The sequence below is a fragment of the Strongylocentrotus purpuratus genome, unplaced genomic scaffold (assembly GCF_000002235.5).
Source record: "Strongylocentrotus purpuratus isolate Spur 01 unplaced genomic scaffold, Spur_5.0 spur5_scaffold_13, whole genome shotgun sequence".
Taxonomy (NCBI): Eukaryota; Metazoa; Echinodermata; class Echinoidea; order Camarodonta; family Strongylocentrotidae; genus Strongylocentrotus; species Strongylocentrotus purpuratus.
The window spans coordinates 135,070-155,504 of NW_022145598.1; the positions used below are offsets into that span (position 1 = coordinate 135,070).

The 20,435-nt window shown below is 37.8% G+C and overlaps 2 protein-coding genes across 2 annotated transcripts; one reads left to right on the top strand and one right to left on the bottom strand.

Annotated features, from left to right (window-relative positions):
- Nucleotides 1-2,636: 2,636 nt before the first annotated feature.
- Nucleotides 2,637-5,037, top strand: LOC115923345. Its single transcript, XM_030983800.1, has 3 exons — nucleotides 2,637-2,712; nucleotides 4,087-4,205; nucleotides 5,014-5,037. The coding sequence occupies exons 1-3, from the start codon at nucleotides 2,637-2,639 to the stop codon at nucleotides 5,035-5,037; spliced, it is 219 nt and encodes a 72-aa protein (XP_030839660.1).
- A 2,320-nt stretch (nucleotides 5,038-7,357) lies between these two features.
- On the bottom strand, nucleotides 7,358-18,524 carry LOC100888538 (leucine-rich repeat and immunoglobulin-like domain-containing nogo receptor-interacting protein 3). Its single transcript, XM_011667594.2, has 2 exons — nucleotides 18,367-18,524; nucleotides 7,358-11,563 (listed from the first exon to the last, which is right to left on the bottom strand). Exon 2 carries the CDS (start codon nucleotides 11,525-11,527, stop codon nucleotides 9,224-9,226), a length of 2,304 nt encoding a protein of 767 aa, XP_011665896.2. The 5' UTR covers nucleotides 11,528-11,563; nucleotides 18,367-18,524; the 3' UTR covers nucleotides 7,358-9,223.
- Between the last annotated feature and the right edge of the window lie 1,911 nt (nucleotides 18,525-20,435).

Genomic DNA, 20,435 nt, shown 5'->3' on the forward strand with positions numbered 1-20,435 from the left:
GCTGGCAAGCATGAGCTGTATTAAAAACCCTATCCATGTGCAACGCACTTGGTCTTAAGCTACTACCACACATGTTATTTGGTATATACATTTTCCTCTCATTTTGAAAGAATGGACATACAAAAATATAATGAAATTCATCACCAATATCTGTTGTTGTACAGAGTGGGCATTGCAAATCATGTACTACACGTACATTTTTTATCATATCTACCTTTATTAACTGGTATTCTATGTGTTCTACATCCAAATTTACTTAAAGTTAATGCTTCCTTCTGACATAATATATGCAGGTATTTTTCATAAACCAACTTATTCTTAAACATTCTATAGTTCGTGCAAATACGATTTGACCAGGAAGCTGCGCTCCAATGATTTCTGATTGTCATAGTATTCATAATCCAGGCAGCACTATATCCTTCTCCTTGAGCTCGCCAGGTGCTCCCAAGTCCTGCATAATTAAAACTGTCTGCAAGAAACTCAACCCATTGCGACTTTATATTAATTAAACTTTGTGCTTCACTTTGCAACTGCACCAGAAACATGAAAAGACTCAATTAATACTTTGATTGCTTCCCTTTAACTAATCTAACCCAATATTCAATCTTTCTACACTTAATTTTATCAAGTATTTTACCATGTCCACTTTCACCATAAACCATGCAGTCAGGTTTGCACTTATTTTCAAATTATATCGTTCCTAAAAACTTTCTTTGACAAACTTCAAGTTGATCTATACACTCAAAGCCCCAGACCTCATCACCATATAATAGAATCAACAGATAAATGCAAGCTTTTTGCTTTTACTTACTTACTACACATTGCTTTTCTAGCTAGTATGAACTGTTTAGCAATTGATTCTTTTAAATTATCATTATAATTACACGTTACTCTTAAATATACAAAGACAGAAACAACTTCCAGTACACCACCATAATAAACGGATTCTGGAATTCTTTCCCACGTGAAAAAACAACTTGACAATTTTCGTTTTGCTGGCATTAGCAGTTAAGTGGCAAGTATCACACAAATCTTTTACTACGTTTAAGGCTTTTCGCAACTCTTCAGGAGTTGCTGCTAGAATAATTGTGTCATCAGCATAAAACAAAGAAAATAATTCCATATATATTTCAATACCATCAAAAGGCAATTTATTTTTAATAATAGTATTCAAAATTTCTAAGCCCTAGTAAGAGTTTCCAATAGATTATTGAAAATCGTTCAAATAGGCTAAATAGAAAACAAGAGAGGTGATAGGTTTTCACCTTGACGCACTCCAATATTGCATGTAAATAAGTTGGACATATCTCCCTTGTTAGTATCACATGATTTAGTAAACCAGTCCTATACATGTTCCTTATAATATTACAAATCTTGCCTTTTACTACATTTCTAAACATTTTAACCCAAAATGCCGCACGGCCGTCAACCGTTTTCATTCATTTTGTACACAAAATATTCCCTTTTTTCTCTATTGACATACGTGTTATAATAAACTTCTACCCACTTTGTACACAAAATATTCACTCTTTACAAGATCCAACGAAGTTCCTGTATTCTGAACATTCGTTTCTCGTTGACCACGTACTTAAGGATTTGTTCCCATAGACATTAACACATACTCCCCGATTTCTAGTATGTCAATCGAGTAAGCACTAATTTGTTTTGCTTTTTTTTTTGCTCCCGAAAATTTGAATATCGCGCCGGCAGCGATTATTCGCTCAGTGTGTGTGTGTGTGGGGGGGGGGGGGGGGGAGCGGGGTAGTGAGCACTAATTTTATTTTTTGGACCTCGAAAAAAATGCACCCCCCCCCCTCCCCCTTGAGTGCCAGGGTCGGGGGGGGGGGGGCGCCTCTAAACAAAAAGGTAAAATTAACGTGTTTTTATACGTTTTTTTCCCCAGGGGGGATCCGCCACTGCTACCTACGGTGGGCAGAGGCATTAAAAAGGAAATAATCCTCCCTTTATTCGGGACTCTGGTTATTCACTGTCACCATCTTAGCCCCAGTGATCTCGAGGCAGCAGACAGTAATAAATTGCGTGAATAAATTAACACTTGGCTTAAGAAAATCCACAGGGAGCGGACAAAAGCTTGCATACTATATTTGTAATGTTGGTAGAAGCTTAAACTACGTGTAATGATTACCCTAAGCAAATAATTTGTTCTGTATTTCTACAGGCTAGTACATTCTTCTTTTTGGACAGGGCCTGTAGACATGGAATTAACTACTCCAATAGGCCTACCGACCCGAAGACACTCCTTGCTCTGATGAGAAGTGAACACGCACCTTCTGAACTTGTTCGGCTTGTTGAAATCATGAAGAATATTAATAAACGCGTGGTTTGCCGAATTATTTCATGGGGAAGATGACACCTGGGCATAGGAAGAATTACAGCAATAGCCATATGTTGTTTTCATGCATCACCACAAGGCCGTTGGAACTTCCACTAAGGCCATCTTAGAAAGAATCCATCAACATTTCAGTATCCCTTCAGTACAGTGTACAGAGATCATGAACAGTAGTGAAGCGAAGTTCGCTTTCTATAAAGCCAATGCCACATATGAACGAACCATTTTTAATGGCGGCTGTGCTTTTGGCATATGTGATGTTCTGCGTGGGAGACCCTGCTCTTAAATGACGGTAAATCGTGATCCATACGACAGGGTCATTTCTTCTTACTTTTATTGTCTGAAGAGCAGGGATACTCTCTGTGGGCCAGTGAATGTTAAAGATAATACAAAGTTTTGGGAAATTTTGAAAATTGGGTGGAAAGTGAGTCTTTACAATTTTGATATATTTGAATGCCCCTGTGGATGTATTATAAGCACTAAAAAAATTAACCCCTAAAACACTTCTGTTTTCGAGAAAAATTGAATATAAAAATGTACCGGTGCTCCCTGTAAATTTTGATAAATTTCAAATAGCGCCTATGGCCGTACAATGGTAGCTGCGATCATGAAAATCTCATAATATGTACTTGTGATATATAATTTCCAAATGGGAATAGCTAATCGGTCGATTTTAGTCAAGAAACAGTGTTTCATAGCTAAATTAATATCTTGACCTTGAGAGGGAGCTATATAACATAAAGAGTTTATTATTTATAATTTCATAACTTTAGACTCGTTTTTCAACCGGGACAACTATCACTGCATAATTGAAGGATTGCATATGCTTCCAATATGTTAATTTGAACCAAATTCACGACCCCATACCAAAACTTTGTAATACCTTTAAGAATATGTCCATCGTCCCCTGGGCTATACATCAAGGCAGCCACTTTTTCAGACAGCTCCTCTTGCACAAGGATACCTGTAGAATAGGTCCAAACACGACGCGCTATGTACGGGACTACATGGAACGAACCAGAGACACCATCCCATACAATACAAAGAACAAAAGCGAGACGTGCTGGTTACGACAGAAAGCCTTCTTACAAGAGGCTCTCACTAAAGACTACCGCCGTGCCATGCATGCTCAACTACTGCTTAAGCCCCAGTCCCATATAAAGCCGGACCAGCACGGACGAGCACGGACCACTCCGGACCATCCCGGACCATGGTCTGGGGTGATCCGGGATGGTCCGGGATGTTTTGTTCAAAAAAGTGTGATGCTTTAAAAGCTACAGTCCCATATACGTCCCGGACCGTCCCGGACCATCCCGGACCCCATCCGGGGTGATCCGGGATTCGGTCCGTGTTGACACCGTGTTAGCACCGGGGTGGTCCTGGATGGTCCTGGATGGTCCTGGATGGTCCTGGGCGGTCAATAACTCACTCCCGGACTGCCACGGATCAACACGGACCGCCCCGGCGCCACTACGGATGACCCCGGACCCAGCACGGTGGCTACACGGATCACCCCGGATCAAACTATTGTCCCGGACCGTCCCGGACCACCCCGGCAGTTTTTGACCGTCAAAAACATCCGGGGTCGACTCCCGGACCGCCCAGGACCATCCAGGACCATCCAGGACCACCCCGGTGCCAACACGGTGTCAACACGGACCGAATCCCGGATCACCCCGGATGGGGTCCGGGATGGTCCGGGACGGTCCGGGACGTATATGGGACTGTAGCTTAAGACAACTTAAATAAATGGTTTGCCGTTATTGGACTTGTTGAGGAATTTGACATTTCTTTACAGCTCTTTGAGGCAACATTCGGGCTTCCTTTCAAAAAGTTCTTCACCGGAAAGAAACAGGTTGGAATCATAAGATCTACACTCAACAAAACAACGAATAGGGAATTGAGAGCTGAATTACAAAGAAGCGCTGAAGTAAAAGAAGCCTTGTATGAGAATTTAATGATATATGAGGTGACCAAAAAGATTATGAATTTCCAAAAAGAAGTCTTTTGGGGAACTTGATAATGAAACACATAGACAAGATCGTTCAATAATAGATAACTGTGTTAGTAGTATGGTAATAACCCTAGTAGCCACACCTTCCACCAACTTTAGGACAAACGATCACATTACAGCAGTAATGGGATACTTTAAACATAATTATGAAAGGCAATTTGCGTATTGATTTTATGGGTCTGAGCTCGCTCTTTAGTGTGAGCTCGGGTCAATATGTAATGCTTTCTTCTGCAAAAGAAGAATTTGATTAGTCTTGTTCTTTGCAGAACTTGGCTAGATCATATTGCAATATGATATGTGGGGGAGGATTAATGCATTATACAGCATAAAGAGTGTATCATTTTTGGTAAAATATTCTTTAGTATGAATGAAAATGCCGACATCTCGTAATGTGGTGGCATTGATATTTTGTATGTGTTGTTTCCAAGATGAGTTTTCGTCAGTAGTTACTCCGAGAAACTTCGAATTTGATTCTCTAGATAAAGGCAGGCCATCAATACAATTTGTTTTTGTTAAGTCGATTTCTACATGTGTTTTATCTAAATGTATGAATTTAGAGATAACTTATTGCTCTTAAATTTAATGCAAAGTTTTGAGGAATTTTGAAAATTGAATGGATAGTAATTCTTTAAAATGTTGATATGTTTAGATGCCCCTGTGGATGTATTATTAGCACGAGAAAATTAGCCCCTAAAACACTTGAATAACCAAAATTTACCGTTCCTCCCGGTAAATTTCAATATTTCAAATGGCGCCTAAGGCCATTCCATGGTAGCTGCGACCATGAAAAACAGAATATGCAGTTCTGATACATAATTTCCAAAGGGAATAGTAAATCCGTCGATAGTAGTCAAGAAACATTGTTTCAAAGCTCAAAATCTTCTGTGTGCCCATGCCGTGAGCCATAATGCATGGCCGTACAGAGGATTTGTTATGTTGGGGATCGGGGGGAAATTCCATGAAATATTGATAATTAATTTTCGGTGTGTTTTTTTATTTGTGGGAACTGCCCCCTACACTAGCCCCCGCTGCGTACAGTCATGGTTCAGTGGCAAAGCAACTGTGAGGCCCCATGATCAAAACCGTGTCGATGTGCCATATTAGTGCCCTTTTGCGGGGCATTAATCCTCATTACTGTCGTGTATGACTTAAGGGCGTAGGTCCCCTAGTTGATAAGCATAGTAGCATACACAAGCTTTAGCAGTCACGCAAAACAAACACTGGCAAATTATTATTCAAAACAAATCTGAGAATGTATACTATTATCTAGATCTATTAGGAATAAATCATTATCAAAATAATTCCATAAATTGGGGTAACAAAATATATTCCAACTATATGAGCGACAGTGTATATATACTAATGTCTGTTTATGAATATATTTAGATCAAATGAAATTGATATAATTCTATTGTAAAACCAAATTAAATTATCAGATGTCAGCCCCGAAAGTTATTCGAAACAAAGTTTATATGGCCGATAACCAAGACGTCACTTGATAACAATTTACCCAGGCATATTTACACATTTTGTTTCTCTACCTCTGTCGCCATAAAATCACACCTCTCCCATTGTCTGTCTGTCTGTCTGTCTATATTTCTCTCTCTCTCTCTCTCTCTTACCTTCGCCGGGCGTTCTAATTCGAGGATTACGCCATCATCGGCAGGCAGCAAGTAAGTGGGGCAGCTCGCGTTGCTGGTGTGGTGGAGATCAAATTAAATAGACTAGATTCTGGACTACGTCTAGACACGTCCATTCGGTCACATTGCACCGAATTGGGCTTGGTACTGTGGACAAGGAAACAAGTTTATATTGCTATCGGGGTGAAAGGAGGGATAAGGGAGCACTATGCACCCCCCTGACAGATTTAAAGTAAAGCCACAATAGTTATAAGCAAATTGGGAATCCCTGTAAATCGAGGCAATGTCCCCAAAACAGAAACCTAGCCCCCCCCCCCCCCACATCACATAAAGCTGAGGATAAGGTATCTATACCCTGATGGGTGTGGGGTCGAATCGGGTCGAATGCGTATTTTCATTAATTTCTGGAAGTGGACAGAAGGAAAATAAAAACGAATACAGGTCATTTTATATACAGAAGAAAGCCATTGCCCGAAAAATTATGTTGCGGTCACAGTCCATTATTATGTACTGACTTAAAATAAATCCTAGATGACGAACCAAAGACTAGCTTGAGTATAACACCCATGCTCTCTGATGCCCACTTCCTCCTCCATCACCCCTCATTTCAATTTTCCGGGACTCTTAATCCACCCCCACTCATCCACCCTCCCTACGATATACATATACTGGCCGTTACAATGTACGTTCATAGAAATGTCTAATTTCTAGGTTTACCTAGTAAAAACAACTTATTGAAAAAGTTGGGACACTTGAAGCAGTGACTGAGTGAGTGTTATAACAACATTACCTCGTCCCGTGGATCTGTCTAGGGATTCCATGAGGCCCAAACCCAATTGAAATGATTGAGCTTAATGCATATGTCTCCCTCTCTCGGTGAATGTTTTGACAGAATAGATTTCAATCCAAATTCTTTAACCAATGATCAATAACCCCGGCTCCCAATAAACCGAGATGAGATTGGGTGATAAAAAATGAGAAACATTTTACAAAATAGATTTGTTGTATTTTCTTTACATGTAGATCAAACCCCTTTTTTATTATGATAGTGGGACAGTTCTCTCTCTAGCAGTCTCTATCACTTCTTTTTCTCAATTCATCCCCCCCCCTCTCTCTCTCTCTATCTCTTTCACTCCCTCTCTCTCACTCTCTCTCTCTCTCTCTCTCTCTCTCTCTCTTTTTCCCTTTCTTGCACTTTTTCAACCTCGCCCTTATTCATATTCTCCCACCGAAAGATAAATTGTTTATCTACCTACTCGAAAAAATTGCTCTGGTATCAGTAAGGTTCCTTTTTTGTATCTTGCTAGCATGCGGGGTATTAAAAACCTTAACAGACAATTTTCAATTCAGTAATACCGTAATTAAAATCAAGCCTTTATTAATAACATTTATACTGTATAGCTTTGCATATTCACAACAAATAAACTTAGATCATTATGTGTTGATACTGGACGTGCATATAATAGACTCCATATATATATATATATATCCATTTACATTCGTACAGTTCCGATGGATATCTCGGATAAAAAAGGAGTGAATATTACATCTAGAAATCCTGCATATTAATGTGATTCTCTCCATAAACAGCTCTAAAGTATTTGTTATCTGACGACACTTCTTCACAAACGTTATCCTGATCTGCCTAATATGTTACACATACCTGTGTGCTTATTCAAAATGACATCTTATTTTGTACATTTTAATATCCGAATTTCTTTCTTAACCAGAAACAAGTACATTTCTCTCCTCCACCACTGATGTCAAACCTCAACAATGAATGCTAATCCTCCGCTTTACTCTACAGGCAAGTAGAAGAATCAGATGAAAAGATAGGTGCAAGTTTAATAAAATGTGAAAATAATAAGACAGTTCCGATTTGTTACATTGATGTTAAATATACGCATGGAAATGTTAGTAATGGCGGATTTGAAAGTTTACTTGAATGCAATGTCGGAAAATAAAATCAAACGACATTATAATTCCTTAATTTGTATTATTTGAAGTAACACAAATCTGTTTTAACCAGGATGCCGCGGCACATCTCTATGGGAGTGCCGCAAAAGAAATTAATTTAAAAAAAAACATTTTCAGTAAATTTTGAAATAACTGTCATTTTCGTAAAAATTAAGTATTAAAGATCGCTTTGTATTTTCATGAGGAAATAACATTTTAAAGACATTTTAGTGTCTTTTTCCTTCGCTTGCTCGCAGCCTTTAAAAACCAGGATGGTTTTAAACAGCTAGGTGCCGGAATACCTCCAAATCTGGTCCACGAGGTGCAAGAATAATAAACAAATGTGTCGGTACGTGAAAAGGGTTCAATGTTAATATTACATTTGTTAAGAAAAAGGTCAGTAGTACCGAAGTTTTGTTTAATGTGCTTTGTCTCTTTATAGGAAAGTGAAAAACAAATCATTGAAGGAAACTTAGATTCATGATTTATCAGAATATATCGGATGTAAACAGGTAAATTGTAATGGTGTATAATCAATATAGTATAGTGTACACGATATTCATACTTGGTATAAAAAATAAGTCACTACCCAAATCATTTGATATTCATGAATAAATTACAATGACATTATTGTCTCTTATAATTTTATCTATTGATTATTCAAATCATGGGTTAAAAGGATGTCCCCAAACACATTTTGACCCTCAACCTGTACATTTGCTATTTCAGAAATTGTCGTTTAAAAAAACAAGAAACACCGTGTCTCATGTTTGCTTTGATTAAATTGTCATGTGGTTAATAACCACATAATAACATAATATGTTAAAGTAATGGTAGTTAATTTTGTTGTTTACAAGTATATACATATAAACAAACTATGCGAGGTGACAACATGGTGTTTAATTGTGGGTCTAAGTCATCAACAGAAGGAAGACATGATAAAGAAAAGAAATTTAAATAAAAATGAAAGACATTCGCCAAGACATGCAGATATATTCAAAAGACCTGCAGTGCATTCTAATCATCATACCATTTAGATATACAATTTAAACGTGTTTACCCAACATCTTAAACAAGATTTGTACTCACCTCAGAATAAGAGTACTAGTGTTTATTTTTACATTCTGATAGTACTTAAATTAAAAAGGTACGTGATAGTACCCCCATTAACCCGTGTTTACGCATTTGGACAAGATACATACATATATGTTTATGATTATAGAGTTAGGATATTCTCAATCAACCTGAAACATGCTGAATGGCCTAGGTTCGTCTTGTATTTTCGTACGTCGCCTTCGCTTCTGGATCGAGATCTGGAACTCTAACCCGCAGGTCATTGTGCTCTGTATTACTCTGTCGGTTGTTATCCTTCACATCATTCGTAGCAACATAGATATTTCTCTGCGCACCGTTAGCCGGCTGGTCTGAACAACCAGCTGAACCGCGAGTAGACGAGGTGTCACTTTTTGGTTTGCCGACATCGCGTATCATCGATCGTTCGTAACCTGCTGGGACGCCCCCGCTTCCATTCGAAACAAACGAGTCTTGGCGGAGTACCTGTATCATGTAGGTATGGTCGGGTCTGACTGACGTTGGAGACATGTCACCAGGCTCTCGAGGCTTCTCATACAAGTCATCATCAGTTTTTATCTCCTGGTATATGTCATCGTTCGGTGATGATGGTATAGTGGAATATGGAGGTGGAGGATCAAACACAGATGTTGTTGGTGGACGCTGTAATGTATATCGATCATCGCTGGCTGCATAAGGCATTGCCATATTATCCTGAGTGGTGCATGACGGCAAACTCGGTAAAGTTGCTCTGCCATTACGGAAAGCAGCTTCTGGCCCGTGTCGAAAACGATCTCTACGCTTGTTCCTTCTGCGAATGACTGCGACAATCACGACCACTACAACTAGTATAATGAGGAAAGCAACAACAGCGATGCTGATCACTAACGTTGAATTCTCGCCACCCTTTAGTGGTTCACTCTGCTGAGAAGTTATAGTTGTGCTAGATTGAAGATGTGGATCAGTCTTTAATATAGGCGTATTTCCTGTCCCAACAACATTAACAACGTTTCGAATGTTTAAAGTTCCTGCCGCATTTGTACCAGTACAACTGTAGGTTCCAGCATCTACCTTTCTGATTCGTATGATAGTCAGAGTGCTTTCTGAGTCAACGATGAAAGGGATCTTATTGGTATTAGGTAACAGCTCGGTATGATCAGGTGTTAGCCAATGGAGAGCAGGTGATGGATCCGCTGTAATGCTGCATTCTATTACGAAGTTTTCACCTTCATTGACCGAGTGCGTCATTGTCTCATTGAGTTCAGTCTGAGGCATACAGGCGTACTCACTTTCAACAATGTCAATGATTCGCTGACCAATCAGGCGATTCGGTGATACGCACTCTGGTTGACGTTCATCAGGTGTGTTGCCTGTATACGACGTAGTCAACCAAGTATGCAACCAACGTAGATAACAGTCGCAATACCAAGGATTGTCGGCGATATCAAGGTTGACACCACTAGGAAGAGAATCAAATACGTGGTCTGGCAAAGTAGTAATGTTGTTGGAAGAGAGGTACAGATCTTCGAGTCGACTGAGTCCTGTGAACGCACCTTCCTCCACTGTAGACAAATTCGAGTACTCTATCAACAAGAAGACGAGATTGGTGTTCCCTACAAACATGTTTGAGGATAACCTAGTTATTCCAGAGTCCTCCATGTGCAGTTGTTCGAGATGCTGAAGGTGTTTAAGTACGGTAAAATTACTACAGGTTAGTGGATTCATGGATAGTATAAGGACTTTTAAAGCTCTGAGTACTGCAAGAGACCCAGGAAGACAATGCAAAGAATTCTGACGAACCTCTAACGTGATTAGAGAAGGAACAGAAGCGAAAATGATTTCACTACCGAAGAGGTGGCCCCCATTCTGAGTAACGTTGTTCATCTTGAGGGTTTCTAAGCTAGTCAGTCCATCAAAGAGATTGGATGGAATCGCTTCGAAAACAACATTAGAAATATCAAGGAGAAGCAGGTTTGTGAGGCCATTAAAGATTCCCTCAGGCAAGGACTGCAACGGATTTCCAACTATTTCTAACTCGTTTAATTTCACCAAACCGCTGAAGGTGTCGTTTCCGAAGGACTGTAACAAGTTATTGTCCAAGCTCAGCTCGAGTAGCTTTTGCGTGTTTCGGAATGTTTGGCTATGAATGAATCGGATCCTGTTATATTTCAGATTAAGTACCTCAAGATCTTGTTGATATTGAAAAGCATTAGTATCGATGAACGATATCATGTTATTATAAAGCGTGAGTTGCTTCAGATTTACCATCCGTGAGAAATCAGTTGCACTAATATTTTCAATGCGGTTAAACTCAAGTCGGAGAATCTGCGTGTCTGGAGGAAGACTGCTTGGAATTGATGTGAGGCCCCTGGTGCCGCAGCGAATCTCCTTACGACTATCGTAGCTACTGCAATCACATATGCCCGGACATTGTGCAGATACAATGTAAGCCGTGCACAGGATGACAGTCAAAATCAGCATCGGTCTCTGAGCCATGGTTTCTCGTTGATTCCAGACGAGATCTTTCGTAATCTGTTGGAAAAGCAATGAAAGAAAATAAACTAATTAATATTTTGAACAGTTTAATACAAAACAAATTATCTTGACAAATTTCGACATATTAGACTGACTTTTCGTTCGTATGGTGTGTTTTTTGTTTTTTTTGGTATCACTTCAATTTGTCTTTTGTTTCATAAAATTGTACGGAAATGTATTTTACATTAACCAATGTTATGATAGATTAGTTGAGTCAAGAAGTAGCATAAACATATACTACGAATTTATTGAACTACTTCCCCTTTGTTTTAATCTTGTCTTAACGTGTTTTGCGGACGCAAAAACAGGTATATCACCTATAAAAAGTGATTCCAAGCAATAAGGAAGTAGAATGTCATGAATTTATTGAAAAAGTCCAAAACCCAAGTGAAATTTTTCCTTTTAGATTGTAAATATCTTTCAATATCTCAACGAAAATGAAATACATCACGATGGTAACGCTATCTCACTACATAAAGGGCTGGTACCATTTCAATCACCACTACTAATATCTATAACGATATATATATATATATATATATAGTTATAGATCTTAATATTAGTTATTATAGTTGATTGGGCCCACCGCCTCCCTCTCCCTCCTAACGAGATGGTTAAGCTGGAGAGGATTTGAGACATAATATATAACTATATCGTTCTCATATCGGACTGCTGAAGTTTAGATGGAAAGGTGTTACCATGTCATGCGTCCACGTAATTCATTATCAAAGGTTCGTTAGCACGCATCAGTGAGATAAGACATGAGTCACTAATATTCGTTTGAAATTCAAATTCAGAAGACTAATTTGGGAACAATTCATAGTTACATTCATCTTTATCGTTATTGTTCAATTAATACAGGCCGTTTGAACAATTGAAAGTTAACTTTAAGTATGTCAAACTGTTTATTTCATTGATTTGAATTTATTGGAGCTGGTATTGTAGGGTTCCATTACCTTTCGTGACGTCATAAGAGAATGAATTCAGTTAATCCAAAAGTACAGAGCGATTTCTTCCCCACAATTTATGTACTAGCCGTCACAATAACAAATATCACTGACTGAGTTATTTCTCTACATATCACAAAAAGAATTTGTATTTATATTGATCTGAGGGAGCAAAGTGCAACCAGGGAAATTGCTGGAGAGGGAACAATGGGGAAACATTCCCCGGTGGGTATATGCATGTAGATATCAGAAACCAGGAAATAGTATGAAGACAGTGTCAATTCTAGTTCAACATGTTTAACGTGCACTTTAGATAATAATGAATACATATTTGTTCTCAACAAAATGAATGCAGGCAGAGAGCCGTGGAAGAGGCATTCGTCCCTGAATTTCACTAGGCAACAGCGCAGTTCAAAATGGTACTGACATTGACATAACAATCACGCGGTGAGACGAGGAAGGATATGATTTCTTGTTCCTGTCTGATTTGATGGTTGTTTACAGACAGGTCTATATATACTCGGCAGATCGCAAATGGCATACGATCCCAAATGATTATTAGAATATATTGGGGCAAAATTATATTGGAAATGTTCGTTTTAAGGGACCTAAAGCAACCTTGATTAAAAGTTTTAAGACGTATTAGCTCTTTATTTCTGTGAAAGTGGACCATGACTAACGGACATCGGATAAATAACACCCACGTACACGGTAAAGGTCAAGGATTGTATCAAGACAAGTGTACACATGAAAGCTGGACATTGATATGCGTCATTGCCACAGCCAGAATATTACCTATCCTCACTGAGAATAACTCACATTTAATATTACAACGAAAGTAAATATCAGAATGTTATTTCCTTTAATATTGATTACAGTATCCAAATTATCTTTACCCAAATGGTATCTCGTTCGAAAGAACAAACTTATTCATATTCAACTCTTTTCTGTAATTGTCTTCCGAAACATTGTGTCTTTTTTTTTATTCAAAGATCGACGAATCCACGACCGCAGAGAATTAAAGACCTCTTATCACAAAGAGCATCAATAACAAATACTTCTTGCAAGCACAGTTTGACATATTAGAGACGTGCTACTTGCATTGGATAGGTAATGGAATTGATGTTAAAATGTTAGCAACGTATTCCCAATACGTCAATATTGACAATGGATCTGTCAATGTTAAGGGCTGATATCATCCCCAAATAATAAGACCAATGATTATTAAAAGAAAGTATACTTTGTCCCAGATAAACCAGGAACCAATGAAAATTAGAAAACATCGGTTACAACTTTCAGATTGTCAATGTAAGTTAATCCATCCGACCTTTGAAATTTTGGATGAGTTTCAAGGGTTTCTGAGCTCAAGCTTGCTCTTCCTCGTCCGGATAAAGCGCTAATATTACCCCATAATAACAAACAAACTAATGTTCGTAATAACTTTCTTCTTGAAGGATAATTGGTTTCAGATGAACCGTGTCATTAAAATGTATAGCACTTCCTCAAATCTCTCAATTTCTAAAGACAAGAGTTCCGGACATTGTATGTAAATCATGGTCAGCATGGGGTAGTTTAGGGATAAGGGTCCACAAGATTGGCCATGAAATACAAACGTAGACACTGTGGGCAAACAAAGAAAGACCTCCAAAAAGGAAATATTATCAGATAGGTAAATCAAAGTAAATAGAATTTAGAGGTAACAGCAGAATATGCTTTGAGCTGAGTTGTTTATTAGACGTAAAAGCAGTTCTGCATTTACATTGTACATTCAATGATTGGTGTACATCTATTTCGCACTAGATCAGTATTACATGTTCAAGAAATGTAAAAGAAACCAAAACGAAAAAAACTAACAAAGCTTATCAACAAAATACTATATACCTTGACCTGTTTACATTATAATTCGTTTAAGTTACTTATAAAAATTGCTTTGTTGACGTCTTGTAATCGCGATTATGCCATGATATTAGAGGTGTTTTCACAATTTTTAAAATATTATTATTATTATCATTATTGGTCTCCTTTGTGCATGTACATGTTTAACGTGACGATAAGGCGCATATAACGATGGTTTATACAGCATGACCTCGCACACTAGAGTGTCGGCATGTCGACATGTATCATTTATATCACACCAAAGTAATATATATATATAATGTTACAAGATTGCAAAACATGCGTTTAAAAATTCTCCCTCATTTATTAAGTTCGAACTCGATTCGGCTATTCATTCCCATGACACAAGGTCTTACATTTTAACCAAACACACAGCAGTCTTTTTGTTTGATATTAACCTATAGCACCGTAAGACATTGCAGTAAAAACGAGTTTATTCAATAACCAAGCGGGTTGAACCAAAGTACTATGTCTTCATTGTTATTTTGCTAAAGTGTATGCTTGAAGCTCAAACAAGGTGATCATTACTCTCAGACTCCAAAAATGCCGCACCATTTTGAAAGAGATTTCCTTTCTAATTATATTATCTGGAGGTTCAAGATATAGCAGCCTAACAGAAAGTTCTGGACTTATTTTCCTTCTCTTCAAATTAATGGCAAATTGATGTAAGAACGAGGAAGTGCGACTATATATATTAATCATAGTTATGCAATGTACATTTTTCAGTTTTACCGCATTATATATTTTACAATGTCTATCTTATATATATGTGATTATACCTTTACTAAAGATCACAAGCGATGTTGATTTTAGATCGAAAATTTCAATGTATCGATGCATTTCTCTCTCTCTCTCTCTTTCTTTCTCTCTCTTTCTTTCTCTCTCTCTCTCTCTCTATCTCTCTTCACCCTCTTACTCACGCTTTATATTTACATCCCCATGTTTGTAAGGTTCTACCAACAGTAAAACAAGTTATTATTGTTTGTATATTTTGTATTATACCTTACGTTTATATGTTCTTTTTTTATTCAGTTATTATATTTGGAAAAATGCAGTAATAAAAGCACAACTTTAACAGTATTAAACAAGTCAAGACACGTTTTTATTTCTGAGGTATTTTTATATTTGTTTGCCTTGTAATTGATTGCGGAAAACCAGGAATATTTAAAATCTTTTATATGTATTTCATATTTCAATTGCTTTTTATGTACATGAATTATTAATGGCTCTAAACAGACTACTCTTGTTAAATATGTGAAATAAATAAACACATTTTTATGTTGCAATACTTTGCAACATACACATTTATTTACTTATTTATTTATTTCACATAATGATGGATACTACGAAAAATATCCATCAGCTTGATCATGACCATTGTGAGAGGTCAATAAGAAGTCAGTTCAAACTCTACCAGCGAACTCTCAGTCCGGATAGGTAAAGGAAGTATTAGGATCCAGTGAGGTGAAATGCCCGGCGAATTTGACCGTACTAAATTATTAAACATTTTCTTTTGCCGATGTATATGTATTAACATTATGATGGGACCATATGCTTCACTTGTTTACAGGACAAGGTTACTTGTTTCCTTTCAAATTACAGTCGGTGAGTTGGTAGCAAACATATATGTGACCGTGAATATCAATATGTATTTTCTTGTGTTCCTTTTACCATTAACATTCTTGTTTTTGGTTACAATTAACTTAAAAGTTTCCAAACAAGTCCGGGCATATTAAGTCTACTTTGAACAAAATTTTCAAGCACTTCTTTTTAGTTTTTATGGTCAATCAAAACCCTACCTGGCTATATTGCAACATCAACAAGTCACAGCAAAATGTTCGCGCGTTGACGTAATATTTAAAGTTCGAATTTTTACAAGTTTTTAAACTCACATTCCTTTCCAGAAAGGAGCATATAAACATGCTGTGAGGCAGCATGGACCTAATTCGTAGTCGGTCCTTGCTCACACGTACACCTCATGATCTCTGGTCCTGACAAACAAAGTAAATCTTCGTCCGTAACTCTGAGAAACCCCGTCCGCTCCCGAGAAACTTCAGTTGCTATGGGAACAGGGAGTATCATGTTTCAGTGAAAGTAAACAAGGAGAGCGTGGGTACATGTTACGGAGGGATCTTCTAGCTGACATGTCACTGGAATGAAGGGGTCAATAGCATGACCTTAACTTCACATTCTTCATCCATGACAAAACCTAGGCAACCAAAAGTTTTGTTGTGATTGTCTCGATTCGTAAACATTGTAAACAAGCATCATAATGTCAGTGTCAAAAAGGTAAAAAAAAACTAGGCTGTTTTCATGGCATTGAAAACAAGTATGAAATGAAGTTTATACTTGCCACGCACAGAATAATCTAGCTCTATCGCCAGCATTAAAAACAGGTCTGCGAAGTTCGACTGTTACATCATGTACCGTGTTATACAAGCAATGGACGAGTCAAAGTGATAGTTTCATATTACATGTACATTAGTGAGTTGCTTAACGAATTACGTACGTATCAAAGTTAACAAAGATCATTAACATGGGCAACCAGACAATAAGATCAAACAGTGTGCTGTACAAATGAAACGAGTTAACCGATTAAATGCACCGAAATATTTGTTCCATATACCATGTTCCTCGGCATCAGTGGTTCGCGTACTACAAAGACAAACATCTATGTGCAGACCCTATAAGCCCACGTACTATATATAGCGTTGAGGCGAGGATTAGGCTAGTATCTTGTGAAATATACAAGTACAACAACTACTACTGCTACTACTACTACTACAACAACAACAACTACTACTACTACTACTATAGACAGCAATAACCATCTGATTTGGGTCATTTCTTTAATAAAACTGACATTTGTTGTCATTCCCCAATACAGATGGCAACCCAGAGATCTCGTACCGTGGGGCAGGCTATGTACATATTTTCGTCCACGACATTTTCTCCCCGATTTTCTTTATTTAGATCTAATTTCCTGATTTCTAAATCAGATGTAAATTAGGTCGGTATGTCATTTGTCCTAATTACAGTTATCAAAATTTGATAACTCAATATTAAATGGATAAATTACGGACTTACTTATATGAATTATCCAATTTGTATCTCCGAACGTTCATGCACTCGGAATTACATAGGGCTATATGACCCGGCGGCCAAAATATTTCCGGGTCAACCTACCAAAACATAGCCAAATGGCCAATCAGAGCACTCGTTTCGTGGGAGTTCGTTGGTCAAGCTGGGCTTACTCGTACGTAGCTACGGTAGCTATTGGACGTTCGAATATGAATATTCATCAACTAACACCAAGACGGATAATGTTGACGACGAGACTTTCTCGGATTAATCATTAATTTAGGATCTAAATGAGCAAGCTATCGTAAGTCAAATAAGCTATATATATGTTATTTTTAATTTGTGTTATAATTGCAGCAGTTATGAGGATGTAAAGAGTGAAAATTTCGTTGCATATCTCATTCATCGCGGTCCGGTCGAACCGAACCATTTGTTCCGTACAGTGCCTCACAGAAAGAGGTCCCCAGACTTCAGTCTCTATAATCGGAGGTCTAGTGGAGCCAGACGTAGTCTCAGTGGAACAACCGACGATTAGAGAGACTTTCGGTCTACTACTACTACTACTACTACTACTACGTCTAATACCGTTACTATTACTTTTTATAATTAGTAGTAGTATTACCACTATTAATACTACTCTGTTGAATACTACTACAACTACTACTGCTACTATATCTACAATCACCACCACCATCAACATCACCACCACCACCACCACTACTACTCCGTGTTAGTGTCGTATGATTAGCATAATCAGGTGAATATGGGTCACTCAGGTCTGATAACAAACATCCATGCAATATCATATTGCCCTCGGCTCCGAGAAGTGAAGAAAGAGCAATATATTATAAAAGTAACCAGCTACTAAATACTTACATGAAAAATGTTCGACTATGAGAACAGATCACTGCTGGAAATTACCAGTCCATCCGAAATGCAACCATAAATGACAAGATAACTATTGATACGCAATTTGTTCCGCCTCTGTCAAAAGTAGGGAGTGTCCCTTTTGCTTTAGCTTTCGTTCCCGCTTGTTGTCAACAATTTATATAAAGGATGCGGTACCGCACATCATTATTTGTACGTGTACTGGGTCAGACGCGCGCGCTTCACTGCTCTATAACAACACGTACAGTGCGATGCTGATTTCATTACTATTGGTGGACTTCATTCCCTATCTGTTTATAGCTTTTAACAAATAAAGTTATGATATATAGTCCGATCCAATATTTATTAATTTGAAAGCAATAGTTTTTTGACTGCATGGTACAAAATAACGAACTTCAAAACTTGCTTTCCAAGAATTTTTTTTTTTTTTTGGGGGGGGGGGGGGGGGACGTCTTATAGACTCTCTGATGTCAAGAGCTTAGGTCGTCACAAAATATTGAATTTCTTGGAATGCAAGTTTCGAAGTTTGTTATTTGGTATCTCTCCAATGTCTTTCGATTTCAAATTCATTATAGTCGATTTGGCTATGAATCTCACTCAAACCACTAAGTGGCGTACGGTAAGAATGTATAATTGTTGTCAGATTATGTCGTAAAAATAACCGTAATTTTTAGTGCCGATTCGCAAATTTGAAAAGAAATGTTTACAGTTCTTTACATTTCTGGGCGTTGTGTAATATAATAGAGGTTGACACACGCTGTGCGGAAATTGCTGTCTTTCCTTGACATGCATCTCGTGTTTTATTTAATATTTAAAACGAAGCGTTATTGAACCAAATAATGGGAGATTACACTGAATGGCTCAAAGTCTGAAAACGAAAAACGAAAGACACAACATCAATGCGGACTTTCGATCAACTTAAAGCATCAATACCATATCGTATACATCCATAGAGATGATATTAATCCCCGAACTTCAATGCTCACTGCCATCAAAACGCATTGATGCTGATGAGGGTCCCTTGCATGCACTATTATTGTTATCAATATTATCACTATAAAGTATCAACACTTCAAAATTTCCTTATCTTCTCGTCTAACTCTTGTAAGTGTTCGTGTCCGTTGATCAATCTTTATAAAGACCTGTTTGTGTAACTTTATAGAATTATGCTTATGACAACCATTGACATAAAAATTAATGGTAAGATAGGAAAGAAAAAGCAGGTATTAAAAAGAAGGGTTATAAAAATTATGATATCCTATACAATTTTAATTGTATAAAAAATTGTTTAAGAATGTTCTCATATATTTGTATTTTCATCCATTTACCACCCCACCACCCCCCCCCCCCCGCTTTCTGGGGAGGTCCTTAATCATTCAGTTCTTAAACAAAGGGGGAAATGGGAATGTAATTACTTTCTCTTTGATCTTCGGCATGGAATCATTTTGAGTGAGTTCTGGTCTGGGCCATGATACCGGGAAGTGACGTCCATAGGGGAGAGCGTGGGAAATGACGTCCATTGTTTTTACAAAAGTACAAGTGAGGTTGGAAGTCCATATAGGCGCAATAAATTTGAGTCATTAAGGATGAGACTTTATATGAAATCAAAGAAATTTCGGAAATTCAATAGAATATGATATTTCCGCAGGAATATTTATAGACATGCAATACTTTTGTTTAAAGGCACACTGTCCTACTTGTATCTACTTGCTCTCTCTATATAGAAAACTTCCCCAATCGGTGCCTGTTGGTCCCCCATAATCCTCTTTTTCTTATGTTAATTGAGAGCTGAGTTGATGATATAGCCACCTGTCACAGTGACCTCGCTGGCTCGCTGGGTGGTCTAATCCCTTCTTGCTGAAGTAGTAAACCTGCCTTTAAAGAAATCACACAAGACTATAAAATATCAGCCACCAACTTTAGGGTGGAGAAGTACTTTAACGTTAATTTTGCTTATGAGCTGGTTGAATGTAGTCTGAGGAAAATAGAATCGAACGAAAATACTGATATGAAAATGTCAGCTAAACTATCTGAAAGTTCTTTCTCATTTAATTTCC

Excerpts from the sequence above, each read along its gene's own strand:
- LOC115923345 (XM_030983800.1), top strand. The coding sequence starts at position 2,637 with ATGACGGTAAATCGTGATCCATACGACAGGGTCATTTCTTCTTACTTT. Across the intron at positions 2,713-4,086 it reads GAAGAGCAGGGATACTCTCT|ACAACTTAAATAAATGGTTT; the intron begins GTGGGCCAGTGA and ends CTGTAGCTTAAG. Across the intron at positions 4,206-5,013 it reads TCTTCACCGGAAAGAAACAG|ATGCCCCTGTGGATGTATTA; the intron begins GTTGGAATCATA and ends TGATATGTTTAG.
- LOC100888538 (XM_011667594.2), bottom strand. The coding sequence starts at position 11,527 with ATGGCTCAGAGACCGATGCTGATTTTGACTGTCATCCTGTGCACGGCT.